This window comes from Poromitra crassiceps (assembly GCF_964638095.1).
Source record: "Poromitra crassiceps genome assembly, chromosome: 12".
Lineage (NCBI taxonomy): Eukaryota > Metazoa > Chordata > Actinopteri > Beryciformes > Melamphaidae > Poromitra > Poromitra crassiceps.
The window spans coordinates 43133374-43152617 of NC_139632.1; the positions used below are offsets into that span (position 1 = coordinate 43133374).

Here is a 19244-nt window from a genome sequence, read left to right on the forward strand (position 1 = left end):
CATTTTCATTTAAATATGTAAGGGGGGTGCTCTGCTCGTTGTTAAGATGTCTTGCTATTTGCCAAACAAAAAAAAGTTTGTCGTGGTCCGCCATGTTTCTTGGTTGCATTTTGCCTTTGTGCTCTGGAATGCTTTGAAGGTGGGGGGTGGGACTTTTCCACTGGGAAACACCCACGTCCCAGTTGTCTGGAAGGCAGCATTAGACCCCCAGAACATGCACAAGGAAGTAGTGAAAAAAACCTTCAGACCGGAAAGAAGTTCGACGGAATCTGACCAATCACGACACGCGTGTCCACGAAAAATATGTTCCCCCCGGAAACTTAAACCGATGCAGGTTGCTAATGCTAGCAGTGCTTTAGAATTACCATGGAAGCTACGCCGACGAAACCGGTGAAAGAAGACCCTGATAGACGTAAACGATGTATCCGCGGCTTGGAGGAACCTCGTGCAAGACGTGCACTTATTCCAGAGTTAAACGAAAGTGATGAGGTAAGTTGCTAACGTTACTGAGCTTATCGTTTGTCTTACTAATCAGCGTTAGCTAACGATAGCTACAGCAGTATACAGCTAGTTAGCTAATGTTAAATTCTGATTGGACGAATGAGCGGAAGTCCCGCCTTTCAACTTCCTCTTCCGTTTGGTGCATGATTCTCCCACACGAAGTACAGACTGTATATAGCTCCATCCACCGGATGTAGATAAGACAGTCTGTTTTAAGAGACTACTATGCAGCCTACCTCGTCAGTCGCTACTAGTCTGGGCCATGGTGGGTCTGGGCACCTTTCACCCCGCTTTTTGTCATGGGGGCGTAAACCACGGAACCAGAATGAACACCTGAAGGACGTGCGCCAAAAGCAAAAAACGTATTTGTTGCCGTTAGCGTGACGTCTCTTTCCTCGATTAATTGTCTGATGCAAAGCTTCTGTATTGGCTTAAAAGATGTGAGATTGTGAATCCGCAATGTTTCTACAACAACTTCTTAAAAAAGTTCGTTCGGTACGTCCATCTTTTGTTTTGTTGTTGTTTGCCGTTCTGATACTTGTGTCAAATTGTCAAGTTAACGTAAAAGTTGGCGAGCTAGAAACGCTGCCCATCCGGTCTAGGGCGCGCTCTAGGCCGGAACCAGGTAGGGTGACAAAATCAACCAAACGAACTGAAGTATTCAAAGAAGTACTTGAAGAAACTCTCACAGCTGTTTTAGAGAGGACCCTCAGTTAGTTGACGTAAATACTCAATCATAATTTACCAGAACTTTCCAAAGTAAAATATCAAGTTATAGCAATTAAAGCAGATAGGCTATGTAGCCTACTGTAAATATACCATATAGCTCAATTCTATCAGAATAAGATACATTGTGCTTAAAATAATCAACAACCTCATGACTTTGGGGGGAAAAAACGTTAGAAAACCTAATTCTGTGACGCAGTAGCCTATCATCTTTGGGAAAATTTGGGGGTTTTGCAATTTTGACGACTGGCTGACGAACACTATTTTCTGAAAATGGCTAAGAAAAATCCACTCATCTTCAATGTACCTGGACATCCCTACATTTTCTGAATGATCTAGATTCTGGCTCTAGAGTTTCACAAGGCTGTCATTATCCTAGGGCTCACAATAGGTCATTTTAAGCTCAAGTTTAAAATAAATGTTGTCATCACATTGTAATGGTTGCTATGATGCCATAAAGTAAAGACTCTTGTGGTTTACTGAGTCCAATTTCATTCAAATATCTTGATGTTAGAGGTCAAGGGACTCATTTGAAAATAGTCTTGCCCATTTACTTTCAAAAACTTTGTAGACTTTGGAGCTTTGGCGCACCCGCTTTCCCACAAGCTAGCATAACATGGCTGGTACCTGCGTATCTGTCTGGATGTCTAGTATTTTTTATGGGTGCTGAGAAATTTAGCACCCCCAAAGAGTCTAAAATAAGCAATGCTGAACATGATCCCATTTAATATTTTCTCTGCATGTGAAAATACTTTGTCAAATGTGAATTGATTGTGTCGTATGCTATGGCAGGTGAATGTGTGTGTGTGTGTGTGTGTGTGTGTGTGGGGAGGGGGGGGCTTGGATAATTTAAAATTATATTTTCAACTGTGAATTTGTATCTTCACACATGCAGGAAAAACTGCCCAACTAACCCCATCAAATAAGCTACAGCACAGCTGACCATCAATTAGTGGGATACTGTGATAGTACAGCACTTAGAAACAAACATGAATTTCCATCACATCTTACATAATGTAAATACAAGTTTATTTTAGACAATAGATCCATGAATATACAATGCATAGACGGTTAGTGCAGACTTGAACTATCTATCATGGTGTGTAGACTGTAGAGGCTAACAAGGCAGTTAATCAGGGCAGGGGAGAAGAAAGACTAAGACTAAAATATATTACTGGAGTGCAAATAATAAATGTAAGGTCTCATTTACTGTCTCCTAGAAAAATAGATGCTGTAGACCTCATTGAGAAATGTTAGGAACGCAAATTAGTCAGGTACATGATAACCGTTTGGAAAAATAATGTTCTTATATTAACAATACAAATAAATGTATAGAGGACATTATGTCAAGGTATAAATACATATATAATTATTAAGTAGACTATGTCAATTCCAGTGGAGCTTTTCAACGCTCAGTTCCAGTTATAGTTGTCTGTTTTTCCTCCGTGAGTGGACAGGACAGGAGTCACTCTGCAGGCCAGGTCTTGTGGGTGCTGGTCGGGCTCCTCGGGTGGGGCCCGGGGCTTCCCTGGAACACACAATGTCAAGGACACAGTCCATTTTTAAAGGAGAACTCCACGTTTAGGTTCCTGCACTCAGAGAGATCTCACCGCACACAACTACTATCTTTGCTCAGCTGCTAGAGGCCCAAATAAATCAAAGTAGAGGAGCAAAACTTCTGCACACATCGTAGATCCATGCAAGTTTCTGTACTTCACCAAGTTTAACACATTTTGTTCAGTTGTGTGAAGGAGTTTGAGTTATTATGCTTCTATAAGTGACTTTGTGTGTTTGTGGCGAGGTGTGTGTGGTGAGATTTGGGGGAGACCGGCTCAAGGCGACAAAGAAGGATGTGTGTGTGTGTGTGTGTGTGTGTGTGTGTGTGTGTGTGTGTGTGTGTGGTGAGATTGTGTGTGGCGAGAGGGGGCTGGATCTTTGCAAATATCGAGTTTTGAAATGCGTGTTTCAACATTCCGACCCAGTGATCCTTTGTATCGACATTAAAGGAGGATATGCACAAAGGTTTGTAACTTTTGAGTGGGTATTTTCACTATTTTGCAACTATTTTAACATAGACAGTATGGGGGGCTCGAAACACGCATGCGCGCCGCACACAGTGTCAGAGAGGGGAGAGGGGGTTAAACTTCATCATTACTTCAACACCTGGGTGTGATTTTTTTATTATTTTTTTTTATCATGAAGCCTTTTTTATATAACCTTTGGCCTTTATTCATTTTCATTTATTTGTTATATTCCTATGGCTGGGTCTATTCATTTTACCTTATTTTTGTCTCATCCATTTTATTCTTTTGTCTGTCTTTTATCTCTCTTAATGATGTATATTGTAATTAGATAAGAATACATATTGTAATTTGATATGAACTTTGTATAATATAAATGTAATATTTAGATATGTGTAATTATTTCATTATTGTAATGTTAATAAAATATGATGTCTTATTATGTCTTCTCCAATCTGCAGGAGCTTTATCCAGCCTCCAGGGGGCAGCAGTGCACCTCTCGTCAGTGCGGCTCACACCACACCCAAACTAAACATTGGCCCGCTGCGTGGAACTAATCTCACCACCTCAAATAGACGGAGACATTGCTCACCATGCAGATATGTTTTGAGTGTGACCTGCGCTGCTTCAGCCTGCCCTGGCTGGCTGGCTGGCTGGCTGGCTGCTGCTTCAGCCTGCCCTGGCTGGCTGGCTGACTGTTGTGATGAAAGCAGCTGCTGTTCCCACAGCAGAGTCGAGGCCGGCGGCTCGAAAACTTTTCAATTTGTGAGCCACAAACGTGAACCGCTGCCTGCTCACGAGTTACAACCCCCTGCTGCTGCAGGCCTGAACACGCCAAACTGTGAACTCTGACACCAAGTGACCATGTTGACTCTCTCTTTTCATTTGATTCAAGCTGCGCGAGGCAAGATTTCCACGCCAAATAACAGCCGTCGTGTCAGCCTAAATCTTAAAGTGTGGCTGCAACAGAGAAGAGATGTCCACAGATTCGCCATGTTTGCCAAAATGATATTGTGGTGTCGGGTTTGGACACACTTCTCAGCCCACACAGCAAGTGACAACAAGCAGAGTGAAAAAGACTAGATCTTCTCCTCTCTCTGGTGAGCTAGACTCACAACACATCTTCTCCTCTCTCTGGTGAGCTAGACTCACAACACATCTTCTCCTCTCTCTGGTGAGCTAGACTCACAACACATCTTCTCCTCTCTCTGGTGAGCTAGACTCACAACACTAGATCTTCTCCTCTCTCTGGTTTCCTTTGGCATTAATCATCATCACTGACCGGCCAGGTTGAAAAACACTTTACTGACGTTCCAGTTTTTTAAACCGTTACCATCACTGCCGTTTGAAGTGTCCAATGGGTGAAGTTCCCCAGTGCAGCTCTAAGAACTGAAAGAAGTCTGGGGGTTTACATACAAGCGCTATTTTCCAAAGAAAAAGGCATTCATCACAAAGAATACAGACATAATAATACATGTGTATCTGTATACTAGTAGAAATATATCTTCCATGTTACACTGTACGCTGTGACCCCCAGGGTGACCTATGACACTGTACGCTGTGACCCCCGGGGTGACCTGTGATGGGTGGGGGGTGACTCACCACAGCAGCCTGGGTCTTGGCGTAGTTCATGTGGGCGTAGAGCAGCACAGCTGTGTCATTGTGAGACGCCTCCAGGGCGATGGACAGAGCGTTGCTGCCATCCTGCAGACAGAGGGAGGAAGACAGACAGAGGGACAGATAGAGAGGGGGCAGAGAGAGAGAGAGAGAGAGAGGAAACCAGGTTTATAGACCCATAAGACATGAAGGACAAGACTTCAGGCTTCTCAAGGCTATTCATTTTGTCAAGGTCTATGATCAGAGCTTTATGTACAAGCAAGGGCCAACCTCCGGTAGTGAAAAATTAAGCCAATGCGGAAGTAACTTAAACCTGCATTCTTTCTAATGACAAGCAGGGGGCGATCAGTGAAGACGCACACAAGCCATAGCGCTGTTGTGGATACGATGTGTCATCTTGTTCGTTCTCATCGGCAAAAACGCATCCGATGTGAATCCTTGATTGGCAAGTAAACTACCAGGGTCCTTATGATCCATCATCCTCTGTTTTCTTTTGTTTGGGAATCGTACTCGGGCCTTATAGGTTTTATATCAAATGTGTCATGGAGGACAAAACAGATTGAGAAACACTCTGTGGCTTTGACCCTTGAACTCCTTATTAGTACTTGCTTGTAATGCTGACAGTCGAAGAACTGGAGCTTGTCCTATTGCTGCTCCTATTGCAAAGTTGCTCTGGACATTTAATGCATAAGATGTCAACCTAAATCAAACTATTGTAAATAAGGTTCAACACTAGTTCAGGGCCTCACTGGTGATCCTGGTGAATTTGTCAGTTTGTCTGTCTTTTTTTCTTTTTGTCGGATGGGGAGAGTTGGGGGCTTTTCCAAATCCCTTTTCCGCCGGCCCGCCTCCTGGTCCAGCTGTGTCGTGCTGAAACCCAAACCCATGTGCTCCTGCCTGCCTGTATGGCCAACTCGTTCTGGCAACAGACGCGAACACTCAAATATCTGTCTGGCCATTCCTCTCACATGCAGAGCAGGTCTACTGTGAAAACACACTGCTGTGCAGATCAACCAGAGCGGAGGGGGGAAATATCAGAAGCAGCGACGAGAAAAGAACCGGAGTTTCGTTATGAAGTGAGAGTGACACAATTGGAAGAAAGTGACACCATATCCCAAAATAATAGCACCAAATCAAAACAAACTAAAAGATAGTAGCTATAACCGAAGTCTTTAGTCAACAGAATGATCATGTTTGTACAGTCTGGATCCTCTAGTAGAGCAGAATGATCATGTTTGTACAGTCTGGATCCTCTAGTACAGTCTGGATCCTCTAGTAGAGCAGAATGATCATGTTTGTACAGTCTGGATCCTCTAGTACAGTCTGGATCCTCTAGTAGAGCAGAATGATCATGTTTGTACAGTCTGGATCCTCTAGTAGAGCAGAATGATCATGTTTGTACAGTCTGGATCCTCTAGTAGAGCAGAATGATCATGTTTGTACAGTCTGGGTCCTCTAGTAGAGCAGTGGTTCAGTCTGGATCCTCTAGTACAGTCTGGATCCTCTAGTAGAGCAGTGGTTCTTGTACAGTCTGGATCCTCTAGTAGAGCAGAATGATCATGTTTGTACAGTCTGGATCCTCTAGTACAGTCTGGATCCTCTAGTAGAGCAGAATGATCATGTTTGTACAGTCTGGATCCTCTAGTACAGTCTGGATCCTCTAGTACTCTAGCAGTGGTTCTCAACATGGGCTCCAGGGACCACCAGGGGTCGTTAGGGGGGTTCCAGGGGGTCTCCACCAAACCGACGAATTGTTAAACTTCATCATTATTTCATTTACAATACGTTGGTACAGTTAGATAATATAGAGGAATGACTATTTTGATCATAGTTTCGCTGTTATCTCGACCTACAGACAGTACAGATAGTCCATTCAGGACAAAATCATATCTACAATACAACTCTCTGAGATACAAAAATCTGGCTCTAATGTGGACTAAACTAGGGGTCCTTGATATGAAAAAGGTTGATGAGAGTGACTGCTGTAGAGTTTAAAGATAACCCTAACCCTAACCCTAACTGTTTGACTGCAAATAATTACCAAAACGGATAAGAGTTTTGACTCCAGTCTGAGTGCACTGGCCTGCAGGGCATTGTGTCTGAACTGAACGGAGGACTGTGGCTGTGTAATTGGTCCCCAGGGGCCCTGTGAGTAGCCCAGCGATTGTGTTTCCCGTAAACGCCACTCATTTGAAGAGAGGACAGATGAAAGTAATGTGGTCGTGATTCGTCAATAACAACAATTAAACAAGTACAGGAGTATGCAACGGAGTTTCTCGGCAGAAAATATGTTATTTTGCCGTGGATTTGAAACTGAAATGACTGTGCACAGCGCAGAGTCCAGACGGATCCACAGAACCAGACAGAATGTGAGTTCAGAGATCCTGATGGTTTGAACCAGGCTAGCGCTCGGCCTGTCTTGCTAGCCTGTCTTTCAGCCTGTCTGAAGAAGCAGAGGAAGAGGTGACAAGGAGAGGAAATGGCGCAGACCAATTTCCCCCCGAGGAGCCGCTTCCTGAATGCAGATTAAGCTGAATCCCAGATGAGAACGCACTCAGATGTTTTTCTGTGCTCGGGTCTGACAGGAGGCTCTGGATCTACAGGGAAAGTTATTTCATAGCACAAGTGTCCCGTCCCGTACTCATACTGCCGTACACGTAGGACTCAATGTTTCTCCATTGTGTTTTGTGCAGTTTGGTCTTGTCCAGATGTTTATTATTGTTCTTGTCCAGATGTTTATTATTGTTCTTTGTAGAGCAGTGGTTCCCAACGTGGGGTCCTGGGACCACCAGGGGTCCTTGAGGAGGTTCCACGGGGTCCCCGGAATGATGATTTATTCATTAATTCAGCATTATTCCATTTACAAGAATTTAACACAATTAGAGAATGTAGAAGAATGACTGTTTTGATCATAGTTTCACTTATCTCTCTACCTACAATACAGATACAGTGTAGTGCTGGAATTCTGGACACAGTCATATATGCCAAAGAACAAAATTCTCGCATTCGGGTCTGAGAGCCAAAATCTCATCAAATGGGGGTTTATGGCTCTAATGTGGACTAAATTAGGGGCCCTCGATATGAAACAGGTTGAGAATCACTGTTGTAGAGAAATGGGCAGCTTTGAATGGCAAGAATCAACTTTTCCAGTTTGCACTATTCATGCAGAACTATTGTTCATAAAGCTAAATCTCATCAGTTGGGGAACTAGCACGCATGGAAATCTTGAAAGTTCAGCCTTGGCCAACTTTTCTCAACTGGCAAACTTGTCACATTGACACATTGAGGCAAATGTTCCCTGGTCGCTCAGCTCTATGAGACATGAATGAGCTCCAGGTGACGTGTTGATGGTGATGCTCACCGTGTGAAGGCACCTTCAGGTTGGTGATGCTCACCATGTGAAGGCACCATCAGGTTGGTGATGCTCACCATGTGAAGGCACCTTCAGGTTGGTGATGCTCACCATGTGAAGGCACCTTCAGGTTGGTGATGCTCACCGTGTGAAGGCACCTTCAGGTTGATGATGCTCACCGTGTGAAGGCACCATCAGGTTGGTGATGCTCACCATGTGAAGGCACCTTCAGGTTGGTGATGCTCACCGTGTGAAGGCACCATCAGGTTGGTGATGCTCACCATGTGAAGGCACCTTCAGGTTGGTGATGCTCACCGTGTGAAGGCACCTTCAGGTTGGTGATGCTCACCATGTGAAGGCACCTTCAGGTTGGTGATGCTCACCGTGTGAAGGCACCATCAGGTTGGTGATGCTCACCATGTGAAGGCACCATCAGGTTGGTGATGCTCACCGTGTGAAGGCACCATCAGGTTGGTGATGCTCACCATGTGAAGGCACCATCAGGTTGGTGATGCTCACCATGTGAAGGCACCATCAGGTTGGTGATGCTCACTGTCTGAAGGCACCATCAGGTTGGTGATGCTCACCGTGTGAAGGCACCATCAGGTTGGTGATGCTCACTGTGTGAAGGCACCATCAGGTTGGTGATGCTCACCATGTGAAGGCACCTTCAGGTTGGTGATGCTCACCGTGTGAAGGCACCTTCAGGTTGGTGATGCTCACCATGTGAAGGCACCTTCAGGTTGGTGATGCTCACTGTGTGAAGGCACCATCAGGTTGGTGATGCTCACTGTGTGAAGGCACCTTCAGGTTGGTGATGCTCACCATGTGAAGGCACCTTCAGGTTGGTGATGCTCACCGTGTGAAGGCACCTTCAGGTTGGTGATGCTCACCGTGTGAAGGCACCATCAGGTTGGTGATGCTCACCGTGTGAAGGCACCATCAGGTTGGTGATGCTCACCGTGTGAAGGCACCTTCAGGTTGGTGATGCTCACCGTGTGAAGGCACCTTCAGGTTGGTGATGCTCACCATGTGAAGGCACCATCAGGTCCACCAGTGAAAAATAACTCACATTTGTGGGAACTATTAAAGGCCTAATCCTACACCACAAACCAGTGAAGAATGGTCTTTAGTCTTTAGTCTTTAGTCTTGGGCTGAATCTGACCAGGGAACTAACCTCATCTCAATCACTGTGCCTTTAAAATAGAGATCAGCTCACAAAGTCAGTCTGTGGGGAGGGGATGGGGGGGGAGGGGCTTAGGCCCTTAGGCTGAGTGTCCATAGTGTTTAAGACCTTTCTCTCATTCAAACAAAGGGAATGTGCTGCAAGGTGCACAAAAGGCGGCCGCTCCCGAAAAACGCTGCAGACCAGAGCGCTTTCAAAAGTTGAGAAATGTTCAACTTTTCAGAAAAACACCAGGTGACGTGAACCACTTTTTCCAGCCGACCGATCACGATCAAAGAGATGCTGTCCGTTTCCCATAGCAACAACAAATATGGAGAATGTGAAAGTGGTGGGGAAGAAATATTACATTGTATAATCAGTGAATTTATGTTACTGTAACAGCGATCATAAAGGAAGCATGGATTATACCGGACATGTACTGTATTGGCATAGCAGCAACAAATATGCTAACCTGCTGATTAGTGAGCTAGCAGCTGCTAAGCTAAAGTCAGGTGATGTTACCATGATCCACTTTTTACTAAGCTAAAGTCAGGTGATGCTCCAGAAGCCCCCCCCCCCCCCCCCCCCCACAGAAAAGCGCTATATGGACACACGCCCTTATAAGAGAAACTGTTACACTATCACAAAATAAGGTACATAGCTGTACCTCAGTTTCTGACTGAATGCCTAAAACGTAAATGCCGTACGTTGTCGACGATGGATATATCACATCCGGGCTGCTCCAGGAGCAGCGAGACGATCTCAGCTCGGCCGTGTTCGCTGGCGCACATCAGCGCCGTGGATCCCTCGTCGTCCTGCACGTTGACGTCGGCGCCGCAGTCCAGCAGCGCCCGCACCATCTCCTGCCGCCCGTGGCTGACGGCTAGCATCAGCGCCGTCTGGCCCGCCTGGAGACGGACACAAACGTAAATGAACATTTGTCCTCAAAGGAATACACCGTTTTTCTGAGGTTGTCTCGTTGGTCATCAATGCGTCCCTTTGTAAATGATTTGGTCCAGATCACCACTAAAAGCTGATACCAATTCTATTGTTCCGCTATCTCAAACAATGTAAATAAGGAAAGTGTTTAACTAAAGATTAACTAGGAAATGTAGAGCCTTTTTAGGCTCAGCTTAGGATACCTAGGCTTGCTATGTCGTTGTTTTGCTTTCTTGGGTTTGCGTTACATAATGTTGTTATGCGTTTCATTAGTTAGATCTCCTTAGGCTCTTTCTGAGACAGGCTTGTGTGATGACGGGCTATCAAAATAAATCAACTTATTTAATCGACTCTTACCTCTAATGCAATTTCATGGCGTCAGATTTGTCACCGGTTGAAGGAAATGTATTTTTTTTGTGTGTGCCATTATAAAACGTCTGTAGGCTATGTATGTTTGCAATCTTCACTTGGCACAGAACGTTAGTCCAGAAGCCAAAGTTACAACACAGCCGTGGTTTGAGTTAAATTCCTGACTCCAAAAAGCTGCATTGTGTTGCTTGGTGTATTTTCCCCCACAGCAACAATAACAAGGACCGCTAATAGGCTGTACAGCCAGTGATGCTATAAATGCAGAGTCCTATGACTTGGCAGTGCAGGAGCCTATCAGGCGGCGTGTCCAACACACACACACACACACACACACACACACACACACACACACACACACACACACACACACACACACACACACACACACACACACACACACACACACACACACACACACACACACACACACACACACACACACAACCTGATTAAATCGACCAAAGAGACAAAAAAACTCAAGTCATGCCCTGAGTGTCACGCAGGCAGGGCCACACATGTCTCTGCCTTTGAGTCGAGTGCTTCATTACTTCAGAGGGAACCTTTCCCTCCCTCACACTCCAAATATGCAGCGAACAAGGAGGGACATTATGCCTTTACCTCTAAAAAACAGCTGCAAGGATAAAGTGGATATTCATTCTCTCCTCGTGACGTCTACAAAGTCCAACATCAGAACCGTTTTGAACTCATTGAACTGTGAACTCTTTACCAGTATGTGACATATAAAACCCCTTTGGGGAAAGAAAATGTTTCTTAACACACATACACACACACGCACGCATGCATGCACGCACGCACACACACACGACACACACACACACACACACACACACACACACACACACACACACACACACACACACACACACACGGTAAACTGAAGATGGGGGGTGTCTTCAATGCAAAGTTTGAACGGAGGAATGCTCAAGCCAAAACGCACTATAAAAATCTAATGCTGGTGAAAGAGAGATTTAGCGACTGAAACTCCTCAGCTCGGCTCAAATAATGTAGATTTGAACCTCCTGCTTTTTGATTTTATGTTTCATTGGCTCAAGTTAATAATTGAATATCTTTAAAAAGTCATGTGACTTTGAAAAGGAGGACTTGCATCCCCAAAATGCCACCAATACCACAGGAACAAGCTACAGCAGGATACTGTGGGGCGTAAGCATGGACGTAAGCAACTAAAACTGGCTTCAGGCTAGGGCTGGACGATAAGTCAATATTATCGTTTATCATCTTTCAGTGGGATTATAATTGTGATGATGTGCTGATTTTGGGATATCAAGATATACAACTCTGCTGTCTGAACTGATGAGAACAAGCACATCTTATTTAGAATCTCAAAACAGTAGGACTATAGTGGTAATAATATTATGTGAAAATTTCACTTTAGTTTAACATCACACCAAACATGACTATTCGCTTCAATACGATATAAACATTAATTTGATTATTTAACGTGTTTTCGCTTATGTGGCTCAGGCTGCACCTTCTGAGCAAACACAGCACATGAGTACAGGAGTAGAGTGCTGGGACTCACCTGGCTGTACAGGAGTAGAGTGCTGGGACTCACCTGGCTGCACAGGAGTAGAGTGCTGGGACTCACCTGGCTGTACAGGAGTAGAGTGCTGGGACTCACCTGGCTGCACAGGAGTAGAGTGCTGGGACTCACCTGGCTGCACAGGAGTAGAGTGCTGGGACTCACCTGGCTGCACAGGAGTAGAGTGCTGGGACTCACCTGGCTGCACAGGAGTAGAGTGCTGGGACTCACCTGGCTGCACAGGAGTAGAGTGCTGGGACTCACCTGGCTGCACAGGAGTAGAGTGCTGGGACTCACCTGGCTGCACAGGAGTAGCCTGGGTAAACCCATCCCCCACGTGACCTGCTCTCAGACCTGTTCTCAGTGACTGGGAACTGAGAGAGCAGGTCACGTGGTGGCTGGGTTTACCTAGGCTAGCACAGGAGTAGAGTGCTGGGACTCACCTGGCTGCACAGGAGTAGAGTGCTGGGACTCACCTGGCTGTACAGGAGTAGAGTGCTGGGACTCACCTGGCTGGCCTTGGCGTTGACGTTGCCCTGACTGAAGAGCTTATTGACCACGGCCATGTCGTCGTCCTCCTTCACAGCGGAGAGGGCAGCCAGCATGATGGCCGTGTAGCCCGCCTTGTTCTGCTTATCCACAGAGCACACGCCTGCAGGGAAGACATGATGTTATCCACAGAGCACACGCCTGTAGGGAAGACATGATGTTTATCCACAGAGCACACGCCTGCAGGGAAGACATGATGTTATCCACAGAGCACACGCCTGTAGGGAAGACATGATGTTTATCCACAGAGCACACGCCTGTAGGGAAGACATGATGTTATCCACAGAGCACACGCCTGCAGGGAAGACATGATGCTTATCCACAGAGCACACGCCTGCAGGGAAGACATTATGTTATCCACAGAGCACACGCCTGCAGGGAAGACATGATGTTATCCACAGAGCACACGCCTGCAGGGAAGACATGATGTTATCCACAGAGCACACGCCTGCAGGGAAGACATGATGTTTATCCACAGAGCACACGCCTGTAGGGAAGACATGATGTTATCCACAGAGCACACGCCTGCAGGGAAGACATGATGTTATCCACAGAGCACACGCCTGCAGGGAAGACATGATGTTTATCCACAGAGCACACGCCTGTAGGGAAGACATGATGTTATCCACAGAGCACACGCCTGCAGGGAAGACATGATGTTATCCACAGAGCACACGCCTGCAGGGAAGACATGATGTTATCCACAGAGCACACGCCTGCAGGGAAGACATGATGTTATCCACAGAGCACACGCCTGCAGGGAAGACATGATGTTATCCACAGAGCACACGCCTGTAGGGAAGACATGATGCTATCCACAGAGCACACGCCTGCAGGGAAGACATGATGTTATCCACAGAGCACACGCCTGCAGGGAAGACATGATGTTATCCACAGAGCACACGCCTGCAGGGAAGACATGATGTTATCCACCGAGCACACGCCTGCAGGGAAGACATGATGGTCCTCGTTTAGCGTTTCAGCTCTAAGTGAACAAGGAAGCTAGACACAAGGAACCCACAGAAATGTCACTGCTAACAGCCATCGAACGATATGCTTCAAAAGGCAATGAAACGGCAGCTAGTGAGCCACACAAAACATTACCAACAACTCCATCTATTTGAACTGGAAAGGCAAAGCTGAAGATGAGTCTGCTCAGTAGTAACCGCAGGTTATGGGTATATTATCACTATTTTCAAACATGTTATCTTATATTTTTTCCCCCGATTTTTTATCCCATTTTTATCCCCCATTAGTGCTAATACAATTTATTTATCCTGGTTGCTACTCCACCCTCTGCCGATCTGGGGAGGGCCGAAACTGGCTCCATGCTTCCTCCGAGACATGGGCAGTTAGCCAGCCGCTTCTTTTCACCTGACAGAGGAAGCTTCACCGGTAGGACATAGCACGTGGGAGGTTCACGCTATTCCAACCAGTTCCCCTCCCTCTGAACAGGCGCCCTTAACGACCAGAGGAGGAACCACATTAGCAACCAGGATATTGCATGTTTTGTGAAGGGGGTTCCTATATGAAGGAAACCCCCGGGAGGCACGGGGAGAACATGCAAACTCCACACAGAAAGGCCCTTTTAGACGACCCCACCCGGGCGGTGGGCACTCGAGGACATGCGGAAGGGCACACATACCTTCAGCGTTCACAGCGTCCCAGGTGGGAATCGAACCCAGGACCTTCGAGCTGTGAGGCGACGGCGCTTATTTTCAAACATGTTAGAGCTACATGTAGCTAACGCCAACTTTCCTCTTCTCTCGGTTTATACGCGGGTCGCCGACACCTTCAAGGTGCTTATCGCCACCTGCTGTACAAGTAGGTTACTTGTACATGCAACGGACATACAAACATCCGTTTTATAATTCTGTCCATTTTCTGACGGATCAGTGTGGCCACGGCCTAACTGTGCAGCCCGATGTGAATGCTAACACACAGCATCGTGTCATATCATCCTTTCCTTCTAAAGTCTCCTTCACTGACCTGTGTCCAGCAGCAGCCCGACCACAGTGAAGTTGGAGTGGGAGACGCTGTAGTGCAGAGCCGTGTTGCCATTGCCGTCGGTCATGTTGACGACGTGCTGCAGCAGCGCGGACGACACCTCGGTGAACGCCATCAGGTAGTCGGAGACCCGCGGCGGCTGGGCCATCTTGGCGCTGGAGATGCGGAACCACTCCAACTGGACGGTGTGAGTGCTGGAGAGCTGAGGTCGGGGATCACAAATCACCAATCGGAGACTAAAACAAAATCTTTTTGTCCACCGACTACAATGCCTGGCAAATCCCAAAATGTAAAAGTCTTATGCCAACTAGATAGGCCCTCCAAACGATGGCTGTTACCTGCCAGAGTGGCTGCTAGAAGGAAGAAACTTGGCAGACGGTGCACAAACAATGATCAGAGTTTGACTGGTGGTATTTTCTCATTGGCTCTTAAAAACTAGGCCCAACACATGACTCTACAGTGCATTCAGGGACAAGCAGTGTTGTTAATTCTTGGCCTTGTCCTGCCAAGGTGTTCCACTGAATGTTATAGGAAATCCCTTTTACACCATCTGCAGTTAGGCTACGTTCACACAGCCATCCTTAGTGCTTGAATCTGACTTGATGCTCACATCTGATTTTTTTGTGTGGCTGCTGTTCACACAGACTTTTTAAAAGTGGCCCGTATCCGACTCCAGTGTGAACAGATTACGGACCTGAAGTGACCCGCATGCGCAGAAGAAGTCAAGTCAAGTCAAGTCAAGTTTATTTGTATAGCACATTTCATACACAGAGGCAATTCAAGGTGCTTCACATAAAATGGTTGACAGGAAAAGAAAAGAAAAGAAGAGAGTAAAACGGACATTTAAAAGCATCACAACAAAACTTAAAAAAAAAGAGTATAAAAAGTGCAATAAGCAACAGGCGCGGCAGTTGCAGAAAGAGCTAAAACTTATAGAGGACTCATTGGGTTTGCATAGTAGCTGTCAGCAGTTAAAAGCGACGGTAAACATAAAAGTCTTTAGTCTATTTTTAAAAGTAAGTAAGGTTGGGGCAGATCTGAGGTCTTCAGGCAATTTGTTCCAGCTAGCAGAAGCATAGTGGGTAAATGCAGCCTTCCCGTGATTTGATTTGATCCTAGGGACAGTTAATAAGCTGGACCCTGTTGACCTAAGAGTTCTAGACGGTTCGTAGCGTGGGAGCAATTCAGCTATGTATTTTGGGCCTAGGCCATTAAGTGATTTATAGACTAATAACAGTATTTTAAAATCTATTCTCTGACACACTGGCAACCAGTGTAAGGACTTAAGAACTGGAGTGATATGATCAGCTTTCTTAGTCTTCGTTAGAACTCTAGCAGCAGCATTCTGAATGAGTTGAAGTTGCCTAAGTTCTTTTTTGGAGAGACCAGAAAAAAGGCTATTGCAGTAGTCTAACCTACTATAAATGAAGGCGTGAATTAGTTTTTCTAGATCCTGTCTGGACATGTATCCCCTAATTCTTGCTATATTTTTAAGATGATAAAAAGCAGATTTTCTAATTGACTTAATGTGGGAGTTAAAGTTGAGATTGGAATCAATAATAACTCCAAGATTTTTGACTTGATCCTTAGGCTTCAGGGATCGAGACTCAAGGCGTGCAGTGATTTTAAGCCTTTGTTTTTTGGGGCCAAACACGATCACCTCAGTTTTGTCTTTGTTTAGCTGTAGGAAATTCTGGCACATCCAGTTATTTATTTGATCAATGCACTGGCACAATGATTCTATGGGGGCATAGTCAGCTGAGGAAAGAGTTATATACAACTGAGTGTCGTCTGCATAGTTATGATAGGCTACTTTGTTTTTTTGCATAATTAGGCCTAGAGGGAGCATATAAAGGTTGAAGAGAACGGGCCCCATAATGGATCCTTGAGGCACCCCACAAGTCATCCTAGTTAGGTCAGATGTGTAATTGCCAATGTAGACAAAGTACTTCCTGTCTTGAAGATAGGACTTGAACCACTGGAGGACCGTACCCGATAGCCCAACCCAGTTTTCCAGTCTGTCCAATAAAATTGAGTGGTCAACAGTGTCAAATGCAGCGCTAAGATCCAGTAGCACTAGAATCGAATTTTTGCCTGAGTCTGTGTTCATTCTGATGTCATTTATGACTTTAGTAAGCGCGGTTTCAGTGCTGTGATGGGGGCGAAAGCCTGATTGTGGTTTATCTAGGAGATCATTTGAGGTTAGGAATCTATTGAGTTGTAGGTAAACAACCTTTTCAATTATTTTGGCTATAAAGGGGAGATTAGATATTGGTCTGTAGTTACTGATTACCGATGCATCAAGGCTACGCTAAGAACAACAATAACGTCACACGCAGCACACTGCTGTTCTACGTAAACCCGGAAGAAGACAGCAGTAAACATGGCGGTAGCTGACGATGTTGTTTCATCTGTTGTTCACGGTTTAATTTCAATGTTGGTCCTCCCCCTCCCTCCTCCCGCCAGCGCAGAATAGTGACTAATGTCCCTCTGGAATGACGTCACATTGAAGTGGTGGACGCTGCCAGGAAATCTTTGGATATTGAAGACATTTCGGGAGATGACTTGACGAAAACGCTGAAGGAAGCGTTCGCTTCGGCCTAGACGACTGGTCTGGGCCACAGTATGGATATTGGGGTGAATGGGCGCATTTTGGGTGGACAGTTTTTATTGATATTGTATTTGCACTATAGTTTTAGCAATACAGTAGGTGGCGGTAATGCACCGTTTAAGGATGCCAACTGCCATAAAACTCAACAGAAGACGAAGAAGAAGAAAAGGTCACATTGAAGGATTAAGTCAGATATGGGCCAGATGTCTGTTCACACCGGAGTCACTTTCAAAAACATCCGATTCGAATCTGATGTTTTACCACATTTGAAAGTAGCCCAGGTCGTCTTTAAAAAAGTCACTTTCAATGTGACTTGTACTGTTCACTCAGTGATGAAAAAGACTGACCTGAGTCACTTAGGGGGGAAAAGATTAGATTCAAGCACTAAGGATGGCTGTGTGAACGTAGCCTTAGACACCACAGTGAGGCAGTTCCTCAGCCCCTGTTGCCTTTTTGCTCAGTCTAGACTGATCGGTTATTGTTATTGCTGTACCCGGAACTCTTATTGTGTCTACTGTGTTTGAATGTTTGCTGCTGCTAAAGAACACACTCAATCAATTCAAGTTTAATTGATCCTGTTACATTATTAAACATTCAATTCAAATACCAGTCATTAACTCAGAATAAAAATGGCTGTGCTCTAGTTGACATTGTTCCAGAGAGGAAGCTGAAGGTATAACTCAGTGAGAATCCGATGGAAGAAATCAGGACTCACCACTTCCTTACTCTTCAGTGCTTTGACATCGTCGTTCAGGTGGTTCTTCAGGATGAGACAGGCTTCACGCATCTTTGTGCTCAGCTCAAACCTGTGACAAAGACACATTTACATAGAACATGTGAGGCTGTGTGTGTGTGTGTGTGTGTGTGTGTGTGTGTGTGTGTGTGTCTATTGTAGTGGGAACTACCACAGAAGCTGTCTTGGGTACGTTGCCAGGTGTTTGTGTCTGTCTGTCTGTGGACAGATTTTGCGAGCGTGATAGTGTTAAGATCGTGCAAGATGCCGTCACAAAACTTAACAGGTGTGTAGTTGACATAAAAATGAAGGTCGAGTTGAAAATAGGCGTGATCCGGGCTCTGGTTCCCAGGAAATTCATTTCTCATACATTTCTCCATTTACGTTTCAGAAAAAATCCTTATATGGTTTTAAGCCTCTAACCAAGCTGGGAAGATACGAGATGAATCGTGAATGAAATTGCAGCAGTCACATGTCGCCATTTTGATGTTTTCCAGTAAAACCAAGCAGCCCCGACACGGCTCCTTACTTCTCTTTCACAGCATCAGACACATCACTCCTTACTTCTCTTTCACAGCATCAGACACATCACTCCTTACTTCTCTTTCACAGCATCAGACGCATCACTCCTTACTTCTCTTTCACAGCATCAGACGCATCACTCCTTACTTCTCTTTCACAGCATCAGACGCATCACTCCTTACTTCTCTTTCACAGCATCAGACGCATCACTCCTTACTTCTCTTTCACAGCATCAGACGCATCACTCCTTACTTCTCTTTCACAGCATCAGACGCATCACTCCTTACTTCTCTTTCACAGCATCAGGCGCATCACTCCTTACTTCTCTTTCACAGCATCAGACGCATCACTCCTTACTTCTCTTTCACAGCATCAGACGCATCACTCCTTACTTCTCTTTCACAGCATCAGACGCATCACTCCTTACTTCTCTTTCACAGCATCAGACGCATCACTCCTTACTTCTCTTTCACAGCATCAGACGCATCACTCCTTAGCATCACTCCTTACTTCTCTTTCACAGCATCAGACGCATCACTCCTTACTTCTCTTTCACAGCATCAGACGCATC

The 19244-nt window shown here is 45.5% G+C and overlaps 1 protein-coding gene across 2 annotated transcripts in view; it reads right to left on the bottom strand.

Annotated features, from left to right (window-relative positions):
* Positions 1–2294: 2294 nt before the first annotated feature.
* LOC310786437 (KN motif and ankyrin repeat domain-containing protein 3-like) overlaps positions 2295–19244 on the bottom strand; it is a 60580-nt gene continuing 43630 nt past the window's right edge. For both annotated transcript variants that reach the window (XM_083647642.1, XM_083647641.1), the window contains exons 8-13: positions 18134–18224; positions 14790–15009; positions 12761–12903; positions 10090–10290; positions 4851–4952; positions 2295–2755 (exon numbers count right to left, since the gene is read on the bottom strand). In XM_083647642.1, coding sequence (XP_083503768.1) covers positions 2693–2755; positions 4851–4952; positions 10090–10290; positions 12761–12903; positions 14790–15009; positions 18134–18224 — 820 coding nt within the window. In that variant the 3' untranslated portion in view covers positions 2295–2692. The remainder of the gene's footprint in view (positions 2756–4850; positions 4953–10089; positions 10291–12760; positions 12904–14789; positions 15010–18133; positions 18225–19244) is intronic.